Here is a 20,138-nt window from a genome sequence, read left to right as displayed (position 1 = left end):
GAAGAGGCATGAAAGTCGCTGTTTATATAGTGCAGCTCTGTTCATGCCACAGGAATCAAGCCTGAATTTGTATGTTACACCTATGCAGTTTTCAGTTTTTATGTGCCACTGCATATGTGCAAGACCAGTTCTGAAGATCTGTGCTCATTGATGAGCTAGGCAGACTGATGGTATGACTCAGTATAAGGCAATTCATGTATTTCTTGTACACGGATCCTTTGTAGGATTGCATGTGAAGTAGCTAGGTCCTCATACAATCAGAAACGTATCTACCCTTCATGTTCATCCCTTAGAAACTGGCAGATGAAATTTGTAAAAGAAAATTGGTGGAAACTGCACAAGTTAAGATTTAATTTTTAAAAAGGTAAAGCAGTAATAGATTGGTTGTTTGTAGCTTTTGATCTATTACTTCTGCTACCCAGGAACACAAAATTATCATAGGAAACCCATTGATTTATTTATAAAAAATATTTGTACTCCCATCTTTCCAGACTATGACTAAGAGGCATACAAAGAAGCCTCACTTGCAAGTAACACATACATATTTTTTTTAAAAAAGCTACAAACGGCATAGTTATACAACTTTCCTCAAAGTAATATCATGAAATTAACTATGAGATGCCTACCTTGGAAGAGCAGTTTTATATTTCTTGCAAGAAAGCAGATGGGGGGGGCATCTGCACTATATTAAAATGAGCATCTGATAATGCTGGGGCCAAGTAGACACTTTGATGAAAAGGCTGAACCAGAGAGATACTGAGGATCTGATGTCATAATCTAGGCTCATAACATTAGAACCTAAAAACAGCTCTCCAAGCAAAGCAATTTTGTTCATCTGGATATACTTAATGCTATATGCATACAATATGCAAATCTCAGGCATACATTCAATGAGACCCTTACGCCTGGTAGCCATCAGACAACTGCTTAATGTTAACATTTGATTCCTGTTTTCTCTATCACTTTTTAACAGCCTGTGGGATATACTTGGGATTTTATCTTCAGTGCCGGGTAACCATTATAAAACAGCTCTCCTTCACTTGCCGTCAGAAGTCATTGCAGGTGGAGAGTAGAGGCTGCCTAAAATCCCAAATGCCCCCAGAGTTCGGAATGCGAAGATTTGTAGATCATGTCCAAGGAGGCTGTTTGGCCCCCTTTTAAGAATCGCTAGAATAGAGATGGAATAATAGCTGATATAATGGATATCTGCCCACATGATATAGGGATGGGTTGCATTTCGTTTAACAAAATACAAGCTTTCATGTATGATGCTCCACATCAAGTGAAACAGGAATCAGACAGTGCAAATGTACCAGCTATATGCAGTGTTTTCTGTGGGAGGGTACAAATGAATGAATTAATCCTTAGGGAGAAAATGAAAACTGCTGTAGTTCAAATATTGTCATTATAGTTCTGGAGCTATGATTTCTTGGTTTCTAATCACTTGCCTAATTAGTAGTCTTCTGGAACTTTTTTCTGTTCTCTGTGAACCTCTGAGCCTAATTTAAATGGAAAGTTCTGAATGTTTCATCATTTGGACGTATTCAAGTATTAATATAAGCTAGTTCTAGAAATGTCATTGTTTTCATCATAAGACCAAAACTTTTTGGTAGTCAAAATAAGCAGTCCCTGTGCTTTGCCAAAGAAAAGAAAAAGCTCTGTAATATGCTGTACAAAACTGACTTTTTAGGAAAGGTATAAGCAAGCTGATGCTGCTTGGGTATGGCTTTCTTGGGGAGGGGAGTGATTATTGTTTTGCTGTAATTGGATTTGTCTTTATTGTGGCTTTAGGATGATGGATTGCAGCTTATTTTTATTAGATATCTTTGTTGTAGTTTTATTGGAGTGATAGAATAAAATTATTATACAAAACTACAGGCACACTTCCCCCTTCACCCTTCAGACTGTTTTCATGTGCATTTAAATAATTGCACTGTAGATATAACCTATGTTGTGAGAAAGGAGGCTTTCTGAACTTTCTCACTGCTGCTTTCTGATAGGAAACCGGAGATAACTGCAACTTTAATAGTTCCATATGAAGGATTTATAACTCCTTTTAAAATAAGGTTGGCCTAAGGCTATATCTTAGCTGCAGTATAAGGCACATATTCCCTAAAGCACAAAAGGGAAGGAACTGCTCACAGAAACTAGTAGCCATGAAATAAATGCCTGTCCTTCATACTGCTTAACAGGGCAAGAGATGCATCAAGACCAAGTCTATTTCTCTGTCAGGTAGGGATTCTATTAAAGAAATATGCAAACATAAGGACAATGGTTCCAATGACCACAATGGGTTGGATATAGCAGTAATTTCTACTGACAGGAATCTCTGTTGGTGGTTTGGGACCTTTTTATCTCTCCTTTCTGAAATGCTGCTGTTGGTCAACAGGGGACCCAAAGGAGCAGTATGATGGGTGAATTGACCATCCACAGAGGGAAAGGGAAATTGGTGAAAATTGCCCTCTATCCATTAATGGAAATTTGTTTTCACAACAGAATCCTTTCGTATCATTGATTTTGATGAAATGTTTGTCTTTGATAGCTTTCATATCATTGATTTTGATTAAATGTTTGTCACATCTCATTTTTTCCATGTTATACAGATGAGAACAGAAAAGCCATATTTTCCAGAGGCCCTGGATTTCTCATGTTTTGTTTTCTTTTACAGTTATTTGTCACAAAGTGGTAAATGTGCGATGCCTTTTGATAGGGTAATGAGTTGATTAGCTATGTCCTCACAGCTTCACAATTTTTATGGGCCTCAGCCTTTTAATAGGGTAAGGAGTTGATTAGCTATGTCCACCCAGCGTCAGAGTTTTTATGGGCCTCAGCTTAATGTTGGTCACAGAGGCCATTCTGATAGATGAGTTTTTTTGGAAACATGTTTCATGGCATTCCTCAGCACTAATGTAAGTAGGATGACCTTTACCTGGCAGTAAAACATTTATGAGGAGCTAGTGTCGTGACTGAGGTAAATATCCAAAATAGTAATAGTACAGTTTGAGTGCCTCCTTACTGAAACATGTATCTGATGTAACTTGCCAACAATGAAACTGTTGCTCTGAAACTCTACCTTGCTTTTCACTGAGAAGAAAAATCCATTGGTCCTATAGTGCCTGTTCAGCTATGTTTTGAGTTCAGGTATGTCTTCAATGCTAACCAGAGCAGTACAGTGTGGAGCCAGTCTCTTACTGTATGATTCAGAAAATACAACTTCTATCCCAAAAGAGTAAGAATTATGGGTTTGCTCCAGTTTTATTTTTAGATGTCCTTCAAAATAGTTGTTTCTCTGAAAAGAAAGGGATGCTATGGGAAGGTTACTGTGGAATGCTCAGTTTATTGCTCTGGTAATGTTTAAAAAGTGGTGCCTGTGTTAATCTAATACAAGCCTACCACAGATCTCAAGGGAGCTTGCCTGGGTATTCCAAAGCAAGTTTTAATAGGATCCAGAAGGTGTTTGCATAATAAAAGCCAGATTTTAATTTATTCTTGAAAACTAAATTTGCTTTTTTTAATGTTTGCATTTTAAAAAGATTGCCTTCACCATTGGGGTAATTTGATTGTTTTGCAACTGTTTTACTCAGATTCCATTAAATTTCCAACATGTATACATTGAAATTATTCTTTTGTCTGTGAAGAATATTATAAATATTCTGTAGATGTCTGGTCTAATTCAAATCATAATATTCCTCTGTAAGTGGTGCTAATTTGCTGTTAGCTGCTTTTCTGTCGCAGCCCAGCCTATCCCATTGAAATCTGACAAGCTGTTTTACCTACTGTTACAGGAGTCCATCTACGGGAGATCTGACAACTCTTTTTTCGAGTTTAAAACAATTTTATTGGTAACAGATGGTAATAAATCTATATCTTACATCTTTTAAAAAAACCCTTTTATCTACCCCATATATTACTTTCTACCCACCCCTCTCCCCGTTACTTGACCCCCGCCGGTGTTATTTACTTAAAATGCAAATATTTAAAGGTACCCTTAATTATTAAAACAAAAATTTATATTCCTCTTCTTTTTAAAACTTAATCATTATCAAAGATTGTCCAATGTCCTTTTATTTTCCACTCTTTTTCTACATCTTCTAAACTTTTTCCATTCCGTCTTAAAAACTTCCAAATCATAGTCTCTTAATATTCTTGTTAATTTGTCCATTTCACTCCATGTCATAACTTTTATAATCCAATCCTATTTCTCTGGTATTTTTTCTTGCTTCCACAACTGCACATACAATGTCCTAGCGGCTGAGAGCAAGTACCAGATTAAAGTTCTATCTTCTTTTGGAACTTTTCCATGTGTAGTCCCAACAGAAAAGTCTCTGCAACTTTGTTAAACTCATATCCCAAGATCTTAGAAATCTCTTGCTGAATCATCTGCCAAAACATTTTAGCTCTTTCACAAGTCCACCACATATGGTAGAAAGAACCTTCATGCTTTTTACATTTCCAACATCTGTCTGGAGATCTGACAACTCTTGATTTAGGGCACCTACACGCTGTTAGCAGCCCAGTTACAAGCACTAACCAGTCTTTTGTCCATCTGTTAAGGGAAAGAATCCTTTGATTGGATTGTTCTCTTAACAGAAAAATTAAATGGGCAAAAGCAATGTGTCTTTAAATATTTTATTAAAAATTTAAACAAAATAAAAAAATTGAAGGATAAGGAACAGGCATGAACAAGTATAGTTAGGTTGAGCAGTCTCTTTGGCATCATTTCAAACTCTTGCTTTTATTTAGAAAAGGGGCCTGGTGGGGGGGATACACTCCAAAAAACAGTTCTTTTTACTAAGAACAAGAGTTGTTTTGTCTTCCTACCTGGAAAACGATTTCAAGCTGCAAGGTATGTCTTCACAAAAGAGAATCCTAGCCCTACAAACTACAAAGATCTTCTTCGTGGTCTCTGTGCATCACACTTGTGGGATGTACTGCGCCTGCGCTGGTCCCCAGTCGGTATCTGTAAGAAAGCCCGGGAAAGATTTCCGCGGACGGCGCCACTGGGCATGCGCCGGCGTCCCACTGCGCAGGCCCAACGGCGCCACCGCGGCAATCCCACCAGTTCCTTTCTGACCGCTGCGCGAAGAGTTGTGTTTCCTCGTGTTCCCGGTCGGTGAGCTTTGGGTTTTTTCTACCCCTTTTTCCCCGAGCCTCCTGTAAATATTAGCCTGTTTATTGTTTTCTGTAGTGTAGTAGTTAGTTAGTTCCATAGTCAGTTAGTTTAAAAAAAAAAAAAAAGTGCGTTTTCGTTCGGGTGCGTGTCGCGGTGGGGTTTTCTTGTCCTCCGGGACTTCCCCCCCCCTCGCCCCTAGTTTTTCCTCCTCTCAGAGGACTCTGAGAGGATTTTTCCCAGCAACCGCTGTCTATGGACAGTCGCTGGGGATTTTTTAAGAGGTGCCAGGCCTGCGGCAAGAAGATCGCCCCTCCCGACGGCCACTCTTTGTGTCTGCTCTGCCTCGGCGAAGGACACCGCGTGGAAGCCTGCCCGCATTGCCTCCGCTTTTCGAAGCAGACCAGAAAGAATAGAGCGGCTAGGCTCTCGGCCGCACTAACTGCCTCGGCACTTCGCCCTCCGAAGCAAACGGCGTCTTCCTCGGCATCGGTACCGAAAATGGCTGCCGCCCAAACCCCGAAGGCCCCATCGGCCGATGCAGCCCCGGTCGACGTTGCCCCGCAGAAGGAGCAGCAATCGGCGAAACGGCCCCCCGACGAGTCGGTCGAGAGGCCCCAGAAGAAACGACGGGAGGATTCGGGACATGAATCCTCTAAGAAGGCGAAGAGCAAGGAGAAGCGGAAACGGCCACGCTCCCCTCCGCCTCCCCCCGACGTGTCGGCACCGATCGGCACCGACCCAGTGAGAAGGGTTCCCCCCTCTCCTCTCCGCACCCCCGCTACTCCAGGGGCTAGCGCGAGAAGGCAGCGCAGCCCTCCGACACCAAGGGCTAGCGGCCATCGACCACGCAGCCCTCCAACTCCGCGGGCTAGCGGCCATCGACCACGCAGCCCTCCAACTCCACGGGCTAGCGCGCATCGACGTCGTACCTCCCCGACGCCTGGACCCAGCGACCATCGGCTGCAGTCCTCGACACACGACGTGGAGATCGACCTCACCCGTCGGTCTCCATCGGTGGCGTCTCCTCAGCGGAGCTTCGACTCGGCATCGGACGTCGAGTCTCTTCCACCGGTCGACGTGACAACGCCTGCGGCACCCAAGCGCGTGAGGCCAAGGGAGCCTTCGGTCGAGCCACGCCACTACCCATCGATGCCGCATTGGGAGCACCATCGATGGCAGTCGACGTATCCCTGCTGCCCCCAATATCATTGGCATCAGCCACTCGACCACCCGGACTGGGAGCATCAATCTGAGCTATCCTCGCTCTCCAGGACATCGCATCGGTCCAAGCATCCTCAGGGATCGGCCACGACTCCTCGGGACAAACGCGTCACACCGACGGAGCCTCCGCGCCGAACACCGACACCGACCCGGTCGCCGCGAAGGGAGCCATCACCGCGCCTATCGGAGCGCTCGGGCCGAGGAGAGTCCTCCCCGTCGGGGTCGGAAAGCGACGAGGAGAGAACCTGGGAGCCCTCACCGGACCCCAACACGTCAGAGGACCTCCCCGTCTCGCCCTCTGAGGACCTACGCTCCTATGCGGAGATGGTCAAAAGAATGGCAGCGACCATCTCCCTCCCCATCTCTCAACCCAAGCCAACCGTGGACGATAGTGTGTTTGATATCGTCCAGAAGGACACTTCTCCAGCCGTCTCCCTCCCAATGACAAAGGTCATGCTCCAGGCGCTCAAGGATCCGTGGAAGAAGCCATCCTCTGCACCGGTGTCTTCAAGAAAACTGGACCACATGTACAAGGTCCAAGAGGCGGGGGCTGAATTTCTGTTCACACATCCTAGACCAAATTCAGCCATCGTCTCCTCTTCCTCGAGGTCACGTAAGGTGCACTCTACCCCCCCTGACAAGGAGGGGAAGAAACTCGACGCCATGGGGAGGAAGATCTACTCGGCGGGGTCCCTCGGCGCCAAGGTATCGAACTATACGGCCTGTATGGCCAGATACCAATACGCCATGTGGGAGCAGCTGTCCCCCCTCCTGTCCTTCCTACCGGATGACAAGAAAACCACTGCCAAGGCACTGCTGCACGAGGGCCAGAAGGTCGCAAAGCAGCAACTAACAGCAGCCAAGCACCTAGTGGACGTTTCAGCTGCGGCAATCATGTCCGCTGTCTCCATTCGCAGGCACTCCTGGCTGAGATCGACCGCCCTGCAACAAGACACCAGGGCGCTTATCGAGGACCTGCCATTTGAAGGGGACGGACTCTTTAGTTCCACCACGGACACCGCACTGCAGGAACTAGATAAGAACCTTAAGATCTCTAGGAGCCTTGGGGTGCAGCCACTTCCCAGACAACCCAGAGCCAGACAGTGGAGCAGGTCCTGGTCGAGAAAGACTCCGCATAAGCCATCTTCGGACCAACAGTGGCGACCACGCCCTCCACAGCCCGACAAGCAGGCCTACTCGGGCAACAACAGAGGGCGCTACAGTGCCCAGCCATCAGGCAAACCGAAGGGCACCCGCCCCGCCAAGCAGGGGCTTTGACTTTCCTGCACCACGCGTCGTTGCCACCACCCAGCCCACCATCCGCCTTCGCCCTTTCCTGCCTGCCTGGGAGCTGGTCTCCTCAGACAGGTGGGTCCTCTCTGGCATCCAAGAGGGCTACAAAATAGACTTTGCTCAGATTCCAACACAGTCAGTGGTGATCACCACCCCCCCATCCCCACCTCTGCTGGCGGAGGTGGACACCCTCCTACAGAAACAAGCCATAGAGAAATTACCATCGGAAACCAGGACGGGTGGTTTCTACTCCCGCTACTTCCTAGTCCCGAAGAGAGATGGGGGATTAAGGCCCATCATGGACCTCCGGAATCTGAACAAATTCATCCTGTATCGAAAGTTCAGGATGTCCACACTGCAGTCCATCCTGCCCCTCATCAACCAAGGAGACTGGATGGCCACCCTAGACCTCAAGGATGCTTACTTTCACATCAGCATCCACCCAGAGTTCAGAAAGTTTCTCAGGTTTGCAATAGGCTCACAACACTTCCAGTTCACTGCCCTACCCTTCGGGCTCTCCACGGCACCCAGGGTGTTTACAAAGATGATGAGCGTCGTGGCCGCCTACCTGCGGCTGCAGGGGGTGATAGTCTTCCCATACATAGACGACTGGCTCCTGGTAGCCAATTCAAGAGAAAGTCTGTCTACCCACATCACAGCCACACTGCACCTTCTCGATGCCCTGGGCCTGCAGGTCAATCTAGAAAAGTCAAATCTCACTCCATCAAGGACAGTGCAGTTCATAGGGGCAGTGCTGGACACAAACCTCCATCGAGCTTTCCTCCCCGCCCAAAGGGCAGAGGACATCACCAACTCAGTACAGTTACTCCAGAACCAAGGCTGGGGCACAGTAAGGCAACTTCAGCGAATGCTGGGACTGATGGCAGCAACGACAAGCGTGCTTCTTTACGCGAAACTGAGGATGAGGGACTTACAGCTATGGTTTCTTCGCCAGTTTCGCCCGAACAGAGACTCACCTCGAAAGAGGTTCACTATTCCCCTTATGACGCTCCAATCGCTCCACTGGTGGGGATCCAGAGACAATATCTGCCAGGGAGCTCCCTTCCACCTCCCACCGCCCTCAGTGACCATCACCACCGATGCCTCCCAGTGGGGCTGGGGCGCCCACATGGAAGGCCTGTGTGTGGGGGGCCAGTGGCCTCCCAAGCTGGCTGTGCACCATATCAACTATCTGGAGCTACTAGCGGTTCACTTTGCCCTGCGTTCCTTCCGCCCAAAGTTGACAGGGAGGACAGTGGCACTACTCACAGACAACACCACCGCTTTGGCGTACATCAACAGGCAGGGTGGGACAGTGTCCCGCCGCCTCTGTGCGCTGGCGATGGAATTGTGGACGGAATGCATCCAGCACGACGTCTTCGTGAAGGCCGCACACCTCCCAGGGGTCCTCAACATTCAAGCGGACTCTCTGAGCAGGGGGGGGGCCTCCCCGCACGAGTGGGAACTTCAGTGGCGTTTCCTACAACCAGTTTTCCAGCTCTGGGGGTACCCACAGCTGGATGCCTTCGCCACGGCAGGCAACAAGAAGTGCCCTATGTTTTGCTCCAGAGGGGGTGCAGACCCTGCATCCCTGGGGGACGGGCTCCTCATTCCGTGGGAGGGCCGCTTCCTCTATCTGTTTCCTCCTCTCCCTCTGCTGACCAGGGTAATAAACAAGTTAGCGAGGGAGAGGCCACGCTGTATCCTGGTGACCCCCTGGTGGCCCCGCCAGAACTGGTTCGCCTCCCTACTGACCATGTCGGGGGGGAACTTCTACCACTTTCCAGCGGAACCAGACCTCCTGTCGTCCCAACGGGGGCGGGTGCTACACCACAACGTGCCACACCTGAAACTGACGGCGTGGCGCATAGACCCTTAGAGTTCTCGGGTAGGGTCCAGGAGGTCCTGTTGAATAGCAGGAAGCCCTCCACCAGGGCATCCTATGACAGGAAGTGGAAGAGGTTCTCGGACTTCATGGCTGGCCGGCCAGTCGCACCTAGGGAGGCTGGCCTGCCGGCAGTCTTTGATTTCTTGTTGTCCCTAGTAGACGCGGGCTTGGTGTTTTCCTCCATTAAGGTCTACTTGGCAGCCATTTCTGCTTTTCACGAACCTGTGGCTGGGTACTCTGTTTTCGCCCATCCCCAGTCCAAGAAGTTCATGAAGGGGCTATTTAGACTGCATCCACCGTCCAAACCCCCCACCCCACTGTGGGATTTGTCAATAGTCCTAGACAGATTAACCAGGCGGCCCTTCGAACCCATGGCCTCATGTTCCCTGCAGCTTCTGTCCTGGAAGACTGCCTTCCTAGTGGCCATCACCTCCGCACGCCGGGTGGGGGAACTCACGGCGATGCGTTGTGACTACCCCTACCTAGCCTTTAGAGAGTCGGGCGTCTCCCTGGCCCCTGATATCAACTTCCTTCCTAAGGTGCCCTCCCAATTCCACCTCAACCTGGAAGTGTGGCTCCCCGCCTTCTTCCCTAGCCCCTCCTCGGACGAGGAGCGTCGGCTTCACTCCCTAGACGTCCGGCGTGCCTTGCTTTTCTACCTAAGCCGATCCAAGTCCTTCCGTAAGGGACAGCAGTTATTCGTTTCCTACACCGCACCCAGAATGGGTGACAAGATTTCTTCACAGAGATTCTCGAAGTGGTTGACAGAGACCATCAAGCTCTGCTACCTCCTAGCAAAGAGGCCACTGCCTGGACCTGTACGTGGCCACTCCACACGAGCGATGGCGACATCGGTGGCGTTCCTGAAGGGCGTGCCTCTGGCTGATGTCTGCAAAGCTGCTACCTGGTCGTCCCCGCATGCTTTCATGAAGCACTACGCGTTGGACGTGCATGCTCAGCAGAGGACCCGGTTGGGGACTGCGGTGCTACAATCTGTCATCTCCGGTTGACCGTCTTCCCACCTCCAGGTATGACTTGCTTGCTAATCTCCCACAAGTGTGATGCACAGAGACCACGAAGAAGATAGACAGGTTGCTTACCTGTAACTGTAGATCTTCGAGTGGTCATCTGTGCATTCACACTACCCACCCTCCTTCCCCACTGCTGACGGTCTCCCTTCCTTAGGGGCTTTCAGCGGTCAAGAAGGAACTGGTGGGATTGCCGCGGTGGCGCCGTTGGGCCTGCGCAGTGGGACGCCGGCGCATGCCCAGTGGCGCCGTCCGCGGAAATCTTTCCCGGGCTTTCTTACAGATACCGACTGGGGACCAGCGCAGGCGCAGTACATCCCACAAGTGTGAATGCACAGATGACCACTCGAAGATCTACAGTTACAGGTAAGCAACCTGTCTATACCAGTTCCTCAAAAACGCAGGCATAGTTCACCAGACTGAAGACTGATGTAAGTCTGTCAGACATTAATCTGGAAATGACTGGAGGCCTAGAAAGGCTAAGATAGTTCAACTGTTGCACTACTTATGACTTGTCACCAAAGAAGGGGCACTAAGAACTTGAATTAGGTCTGTAGGAATGATAAGATTGACAGCATCACCTTTCCTATTCATGAATAAGTCTTAAGTTTGCAAATAGATGAACAAGCTAAAATTAACTCCTGACAAAAGGACAATGATGTTGGTCGTTAAGGCTGAGATCTTGAAGATGTTGCTGACTTGGCTAGGAACCTGGCTGCTGGATCAGATGTAACACTTATTGTTGCTGAATACAAGGTGGAGTCAACTGCAAAAAAAGCCACCTTCCACATTTATTGGTCACTCTTGTGAATCTGATCTATGGCACTGTGACCCTGATAAGATTATTGTAATATACTCTGCATGGGACTACCCTCAAAGTAAATGTGGAAACTTCCAGCTGCTACAAAACTCTGCTGCTTGTTTAATTATCATACTAGGAATAAGGTCGGTTGTGGAGAAAAAAACGAGCTCTAGAAAAAGGCTCTGGGTGAGTGCCCTCCCTCTCAAAGGGAGCTGATCTCTGCCATCTGGAGAGCAGTTGTAATTCTGAGTGATTTCCAACCTTTACCTGGAGATTGGCAATTGTGATTTATACAGTATAGTTTTAATGTTGAAATTTTAAGGTTTTTAGGTCTTTAAATGCTTATTTTTAATTGTAATAACTTTGCTCCTGTTCTATTGTTTTATCGTTTGCTGTGAGCTGCCCTGAGCCACTCTGTGGGAAGGGCGGGGTATAAGTTACGGAATAAATAAATAAATAAATAATAGTGGTACCTTGTGAAGAAATGACTGAGAGAAATGGTGGAGTTTATGGCAATGTACTTGTCTGGGGTCCCACCTCCCCTCAAACCTTACCTTCTCCAGGCTCCACCCCTCAAATCTCCAGGAATTGCTGATGGATACAAATTGGTAGAGGCGTTTCATGAATAAAAATAAATAAGAACTTAAGGAAGCCAGGAAATGTTGGCACTTCAAGTCTACTGTTCCAATATATATGACAAGATGGTCCCTTGAGGAAGGATAGAACATCCGAAATAAAATTGGACCAGTTCTATTTTTTTGTTGGACTCATCATAAATCATTATGAATTCTGGACAGGAGCCATGTTGTGCATGGGATGGTTTTGTAACTGCATTAATGTATTGTTTATTCAAGGTGTTTTGGTGAATGCTGTTTGTATTACACATTGTTACTATTTTGTAAACAGAGAGAGTGTGCTTCTTTCTAACTAAACAGGAGCAATCAGCCAGGCCTAGTTAAGTCATGCCAGTCAGGTGGCATCAAGTTGCCCAGAGAGTGCTGCCAGGCCTAAGGTAGTCAACCTCCAGGTGGAGCCTGAGGATCTCCTGGGATCACAACTGAACTCCAGACAACAGATTTCTCTCTCCCTGGAGAAAATAACTGCTTTGAAGAGTGGACTCTATGGCATTATATTCAGCTGCAGGCTCTCCCTTTACTGCCGAGCAACAGTCTCTGGCTAGCAGCTTCCTCAGTGGCTGTCCTGGGGTGAGGCTGAAGGGAGGAGGGAGGGAGGGAGTGATAGGGAGGAGGGAGGGAGGGAGTGATAGGAAAGAGACAGCTGCCATGTCTTCTGAGGAAACGTTTTGTGAGGCTGCAGTAAATCGGCAGCCCTTTCTGGTTGATGGAGAGGACACAGAGAAGCGTTGGAGATGTGTCTATCTCTGAGGTAAGACTATTTTGGTGGTTTGTTCAGTATTCCCGGGCCTGCAGTAGGCAGGGGACGGGAATCAGCTATTGGGAACCCAGTGGTGGTGAGTAATACATGATGGGACAGTGGTTTGTTGAGTGCACCTGTCAGCCCAGAAGAGTGCTCCATTTGGCCACCACCATTATTATCTATGATTATTTCAATAAAATTAGCATATTACCTGATTCTGTAATCACATCACTGTTTGCTTTCAGGTCCAGTTCAAAATGTTTGTCCTTCAGGGTCTTTAGAGAGTGCCATCCCATAAACTTCTGCATGGGTTGAGAAAGTGGACAGGAGCTTTTTCTTCCTGTCACATAATATTAGAACTGAGGGGCACCCAATAAAGTTGATAGACAATAGGTACAGGACAGAAAGAGGAATATTTCTTTATTCAACAAGTAAATTGTGGGATTCAGTGCCAGTGAACTTAGTAATGGCCATGAACACAAGTGGCTTTAAGTGTGTGGACTCTTATCTGGGAGAACCGGGTTTGATTCCCCACTCCTCCACTTGCACCTGCTGGAATGGCCTTGGGTCAGCCACAGCTCTGGCAGAGGTTGTCCTTGAAAGGGCAGCTGCTGGGAGAACCCTCTCCAGCCCCACCAACCTCACAGGGTGTTTGTTATGGGAGAGGAAGGTAAAGGAGATTGTGAGCTGCTCTGAGACTCTTCGGAGTGGAGGGCGGGATATAAATTCAATATCTTCTTCTTCTTCTTCTTTAAAAGGAAGAAGAGGAGGAGGAGATTGGATTTATATTCCACCCTTCACTACCAGAAGAGTCTCAGAGCGGCTTGCAAACTCTTTTTCCTTCCTCTCCCCACAACAGACACGCTGTGAGGAAAGTGGGGCTGAGAGGTCTGGCAGAAACTGCTCTTGAGCAGAACAACTTCTGACAGTGTTATGACTGACCAAAGGTCACTCCAGTAGTTACAGGGGAGGAGTGTGGGGGATCAAACCTGGTTCTCCCAGATAAGAGTCTGCACACTAAACCACTATACCAAACTGGCTAGACAGATTTATAGACAATAAGTCCATCACTAGCCATGGTGAAAATGGAACTTCGTCATTAAGAGGCAGTAAATCTGTGAAACAGTGCACATCAGCAACATCAGGGAAGAGCCTTGTCTTCTGTGTCCTGTTTATTGGCTCTCCAGGGCACCTGGATGGCCACTATGTGACCTAGATGGATTAGATGAACCATTGCTTTAACATTTTTGATAGTCATTTCTCCTTGAGGTAGGATATTGTTACTTCTGTCATGGTGTAAAAGCTTTATGGTATTCTGATTGATTAGTTAATGTCATGAGATAGGATCCAGCAAGTATGCACCTAATACTATGCACTGGGTTTCTACTTCTTGAAATGATCTTCCCCTCCACAATATGCAGCATGGCAAACAGTTTTTGAAACTGAGGGGCATTCAAGAGCACTTTGTGATCTGGCTTAAATCTGCTGTTCCTTTTTCTTTTCTATATATTAAGGCAACTGGATAATCTTTGGATTATGCCTTTGGTTAATAAATCTGAAGTAAGTGAACTGTTTGTCCTGACTTCGATAGCTCAGGCTAGCCTGATCTCATTAGATGTCAAGAAGCTTAAGCAGGGTCTGCTGTGGTTAGTATTTGGATTGGAGACAGCCAAAGAAATCCAGTATTGCAACACAGAGGCACACCACCCATGAATGTCTCTTGCCTGGAAACCCCATCGGGTTGCCATAAGTCTACTGTGACCTCACTGTTTGGGTAAAAATACCATCCTCTGGTTTTTGTCAAGGTATTTTCCGAGTTAAATGAATGTGAAGGGCTGTAGTCATGTACAGTGCTCATGAATGAAAATCTGCTGCAACAAAAAATGTTGCAATTGTTTTTCTCAGAGTTAAGAAGTCATCAGTTCTTTGTTTTGTCTTTTGAAGGCTTAGATTTCTATTTCTCATGTAAGAATAATACATTCATGAATTGTGAAACACATCAACAGTCATGGGCAGTCAGACCAAGTTCTTTGAAACCTGTTCTGTGTCCTGTTAGAACCCTTAAACCACTGTATGTCCAGTTATTATAGATATAATATTATTATAGATTAAGACTTGTAGAATGTAAACTCACAAAGTATGACTAAGATGTGGCAAAAGATCAAAGAAGGAAAGGAGATACAACGGTGGATATATTTTCAATTTCCAGACTAAAAAATGATATTTGAACCAAGAGAGGTGTTATTAAAGAACTGACTGATTTTGAAAATATTGTTTCACAAACTAAAGACCATTTATTAGGATGATTTTACATTACTGCTTTAGTATGATTCTGAACAAGTTAACCTTGCATGATCAAATGGATGTAAAATTTTGGTAAAGAAATACAGTTTGGGAAACCTGTGGACTAAGGACATTAGATATATTGCTAGTCAGCCATTAAGAGAAAACTGGTACAAGATGTTCTACCAATGATATGTCACCCAAAAGATATTGAAAAGATGGACAAGAATTATAAGGGGTCTTGCTGGAAATGTAAAGTAGAAGGTACTTTTTGTCCTATGTAGTGGATTTGCGTTAAGACGAAAAGATACTGGGAAAATATACATGAAGAGATCCAAAATATTTTAAAAACCAAATTCCTTATGAAAGCAGAGACTTTTATTGAAAATTCCGCCAGACAATATAGAAAGAACTTCACAAGACCTACTTAGATACGTGTTAGAACAAAGTGGGAGTCAAGTGGCACCTTTAAGACCAACAAACTGTTTTTCAAAGTGTGAGGCTTCGTTCGCATGCACACTTTCTCAGACAAAGTGAAATGAAATTTACATATAAGGCAGAGCTTGAACAGCAGATTAACATACAAGCAGACAATATAATGAAATGTTTTAATAGTTGCGAACAGGAATAACAGGATAAGTTTATAAGGTCATCATTGTTTAGATTCAATTCCAGGGGGAAACAATGAGTCAAATATGCCAGACTTGGCAATAGATATGTAAAGATATCCTTAATTATGAAGAGCCTTAATCTGACCCCACTGTCATGTGGAGGTAACTGATAGTATCTTTTCCTTTGAGGTGAGGTGATTTGTAGTACACTGTTATGTCTCCTCTGTTACAAGACCAGAGGAATACATTCCAATATACCATTCTAATTCATTGCATTACATTACAATCACTATTCTAAGTTACTATTCCAAATAAGGAATACACTAAAAGAGGATGTATAGCCCTTCTTGGTGAGAATACAAATATAAGGACTGAATGAATTAAGCATATTTAATGAGATAAGAAACCAATATCCTTTTTGAGTCCTGGAGAAGTGTTTAAGTTTTATAATAACTTGTAAATCAGGAATTTCCCTTTTCATTCTGTTCTTGAAGTTCCTTTGCAATAAAACAGCTACTTTGGGGTCACCCATTGAATGTCTTGGAAGGTTGAAGTGTTCTATAGATTTCTCAGTTTTGTGATTCCTGGTGTCAGATTTGGTACAGAGTTTCTTTTGTTTGTCCTGTGTAGAGAACCAAAGGATATTGTTAGCATTTAATAGCATATACAGTGTTAAAAGATGAGCAAGTGAATAAGCCTGAGATGGTGTAGTTGATGCTGTCAGTGGCTGTGATGTCTGGGTATGGCAGAAAAGTTGGCATTTGGGTTTATTGCAGGCCCTGGTACCAGTGTCCTTGTTCAAGAGAGATGTTGCATCATTGTGGGTGAGTTGTTTGAGACTGGGGGCTTGTCTGTGTGCAAGAAAAGGTTTGCCCCCCAGTACTTGTGAAAGAGCTGTCATTGTCCAAAAGAGATTGTAAGCAATTGGTGATGTGTTGAACTGTTTTGAGTTGAGAGTTGTATGTGACCACTAGTGGCATTCTATTATTGTCTTTTTGGGGCCTGTCGTGTAACAGTTTTTTTCTGGGTATCATTCTGGCTTTGTTAAGCTGTTTTCTGACTTCATCAGGTGGATACTTTAGTTCCCAAAAGGTTTGTTGTTGATTCCTCAGATGTGAATCTCTGTAGGATTGGAACAAATGTGGCTGTAGTGTAGACTCTGGCTGTATGCAATGGATAGTTTGGTATGTTTAGATTGGTACCTGGAGGCTTGTCGGTATGTTTGTCAATCAGTAGGCTTCCAGTATAAGGTGGTGTCTATACATCCATTGTGTATTTTTACAGTAGTGTCCAAGAAATGTATTTCTCACATAGATTGGTTCATTGACAGTTTGATGGTAGGGTGAAAGTCATTGAATTCCTGGTGCAATGTGTCCAGCGCTTTTTCCTTATGTGTCCAGGCAATAAAAATTTCATCAGTGTAATGCAGGTATAAGAAAGGGATAAGTGGATGGGAGTCTTAGATATATGTTGACAGCTGCCAGAGTAATATTCGCAATGAAATGTAAGATTGCTCTGTGTTAGAGACCTGGAAAGAAAAACTAGCAGAGTATGCAACAATGGCAAAACTAAATAGAAGATCATTGAAGGAATTTCAGCAGAGATGGCAAGCTTACTACTCATATTATGGGAATAGCTTGACTACTGAAATTATTTTAATATTATATTAAATGATTATAGTTTTAATCTTTTTTTAGTATTCCACTAGCAGTTAAGTATTTACTAAAAATAAGACTTAGAATCTGATGAACAATTAAGATAATCAGATTTTAAGGTTGATTTAAACTTAGCGCAGAAATATAACTGTTAAAGATGTAACCTTTTATTGTTAATAGATTAATGCTAATATTAGGAACGTTCTTCTTTTAAAAAGAGAACTGTTTTAGTATCTGCTTCTATATTTGAAACGTATTCTTACTAATATGTTGATTTTATTTGTTGTATGTAACTATTCATAATATTTGATTTTTTGATGAATTTGTATTTTCCCTTTTTCTTTCTGTATCCCTCTTTTTCTTTCTGTATCCCTCTTTTTCTTGAGAAAATAATAAATTATGAAAAGACTAGTTGAATGATGTTAAATGAAATTTTAAAACTAGGAATATTGATAGTGAGAACGTTGTAATTTTGTGTCAGAATGTACTATACTTGATAGACAAGTATAGTAAAATGAATAAGATTATAACAAATTATTTCTGTTGATCCTGAATAGCTAGAACTACAAACTGAAATTAATTTATTTTATAAAAAATAAAAGCTTCTGTAGCATATCACACCGCAAGTACTATGAAAGAGGCATAAAAGATGATTATTTGTTTGTTGTAATTATTTTCAAATGGGCTATAAATGTAGACCTAAATAATATGTCTTTCATTTAGAGGTAGGTGCTGAGAATAGCTAATACAGGAGCTGTAGCAGCCTGCTGAGAAAATCCTTGGTTTCAGAAAGCATGTCCTTGTGGCGAGTGTATTAATGTAGACACTAATTGCTATATGAATCTTTTGCTAAGGGAATAAGGAATAAAGTATTTCTGCTGCTCTGCATGGTCTTGCACATTTGTGATAGGAAGCAGAACACCTTGCTCACTTAAATGGTTTTGATAATCTTACTCGTGGGCTTTGTAGTATTCCACTACTGTGACCCTCTTAACTATTCACAGCAGTTTCACTAAGTAGCAGTAGGAAAAGGGCATAATTCTTCCTTTGCCTTAGCTCTAGGTTTCATGGAAAAGAATTTGTATCCTGTAATTTGTATCCTATTTACAGCAGTTTCACCAAGTAGCAGTAGGAAAAGGACATAATTCTTCCTTTGCCTTAGCTCTAGATTTCATGGAAAATAATTTGTATCCTGTAAATTGTCTGTACTTTTTCTGCCTAACCATTTTGAACCTGTTTGGGTAACAATATTTTTAAGAGTTAATTATTTTGTTGCTATTTGTCGTCTATTCCAGATGCTGCCAAAGGATTGGTTCAGAAGTAACCTGCTGATTTTTAACCTTGTTTAGTCCTTACGTCTGCATAGGATAGGAACCCAAACTGAAAACTCTTCCGTCCACTGAAAACTCTTCCTAGTTTGAAGCTGGTTCCAAATTCTGGTTAGCCTTAATGCAGATGTAAGGACAAAACATGGTTAAGTTCAACAGGCTTTGGTTAAGCAATAATTCTGTGGATGGAAGAGATTTCTTCTGCTCACAGAGTGCTATTTGCCCCCCCTTCCACTGCTCCAAAAGGGTGGGAAGTTGGAGAATGAAAGGGCTGCAGTGGGTTGTGGGAAATTTGAAACAGTGGGCCTCCCTTCTGTTTCTCTTGGATCCAAGCATTAACGTTAATTATGATTAACAGTAATAGAGATGCAAGTATTAGTAAGGCAGCTTGCCTATGGCAAGAAAGGCACAGATGGGAAAGAATGTCCAATCCCACAACCTAAGTGAACATTATTTCTGTATCAAACCAGCATTCTCCTTTCCTTCTTTGGCAATTAATTCATGGTTATTCTGTAGAAGTACTTATACCACCATGTGGATCAGAAAGTATACTTGCCTAAAATGTGGCATGTTAGAATTTCCAGCACATTTTTCAAAGCAAAGGAGCTCTTGTGCACATAAGCTAAAATAATGAGTAGAATTCTCCCTACCATATTTGTCTGCTTGATTTTATAGGTGAACCTGAAAAAGAACTTAATCCCAAGAAGAAAATTTGGGAGCAAATCCAGCCTGATCTTCATACTAATGACCAGTGTGTTGCTACATATAAAGGAGTACCATTTGAAGTGAAAGGAAAAGGAGTATGCAGGGCTGCTACAATGGCCAACAGTGGAATCAAATGAATATAATCAATTCTGGAAAAGCTCGAGGTCATTTCAAATGGAAACAATTGTGAACACAATTAAAAACAAATATTGCATTACCAGATTATGACTGATTCATTTTGTTGCATCTATTACTAAAAGTATGAATGTGTGTTAATTACCAATTTTAAATTTCTCTTTCATTATTTCTGAATCTGATTATCAGCATTACTTAGAGTATGGCTCATGCCTTTTCACATGAATGAACATGGGATTATTTGGAGTGTACCATTAGGTAGCTTGAACAAATCATGTAGCTTTAGTGAGCTGGCATCTGTATCCAGCTGACATTCACTGGTGATCATGCCTGAGAGTTGGGGAGGGGAACGGTTCAGAGTATGCACCAATTTTGTGTTATATGGTGTGCAACTGTTTGACTCTTGTGTCACAACTAAGAGTAAAGAGACTTCATTGTTTCTGTTTCAGGAAGTGCATACAAGTAAAGTGTTGCGCAGATTTCCAAAATATTCTATTTCTGTGTCTGAGATCCCCTGTTTCTGGGGACAGGGATACTGGCTTACCACATGACCAGGTTTCACATGAGTCTAATCTGGAGTGAATGGCCACAGTTCCATTATGTCAGCCTCTAACCACCTATGCAGTGACATTCACATCCCTACATGATGTCTTTGGGATATAGGGAGGAATGTGTGACAAGTTTGCAAGCTCCAGGAAT

General features: G+C 44.2%; 1 protein-coding gene across 3 annotated transcripts in view; it reads left to right on the top strand.

Annotated features, from left to right (window-relative positions):
* The window catches only part of AIMP1 (aminoacyl tRNA synthetase complex interacting multifunctional protein 1), a 44,396-nt gene extending 24,872 nt beyond the window's left edge, over positions 1–19,524 (top strand). For all 3 annotated transcript variants that reach the window (XM_060246957.1, XM_060246958.1, XM_060246956.1), the window contains one exon: positions 19,275–19,524. In XM_060246957.1, the coding sequence (XP_060102940.1) occupies positions 19,275–19,441 (167 nt within the window). In that variant the 3' untranslated portion in view covers positions 19,442–19,524. The remainder of the gene's footprint in view (positions 1–19,274) is intronic.
* Positions 19,525–20,138: the final 614 nt, after the last annotated feature.

The sequence above is a fragment of the Heteronotia binoei genome, chromosome 9, assembly GCF_032191835.1.
Source record: "Heteronotia binoei isolate CCM8104 ecotype False Entrance Well chromosome 9, APGP_CSIRO_Hbin_v1, whole genome shotgun sequence".
NCBI classification, from domain to species: domain Eukaryota; kingdom Metazoa; phylum Chordata; class Lepidosauria; order Squamata; family Gekkonidae; genus Heteronotia; species Heteronotia binoei.
This window is presented reverse-complemented; position numbering and strand designations above follow the sequence as displayed.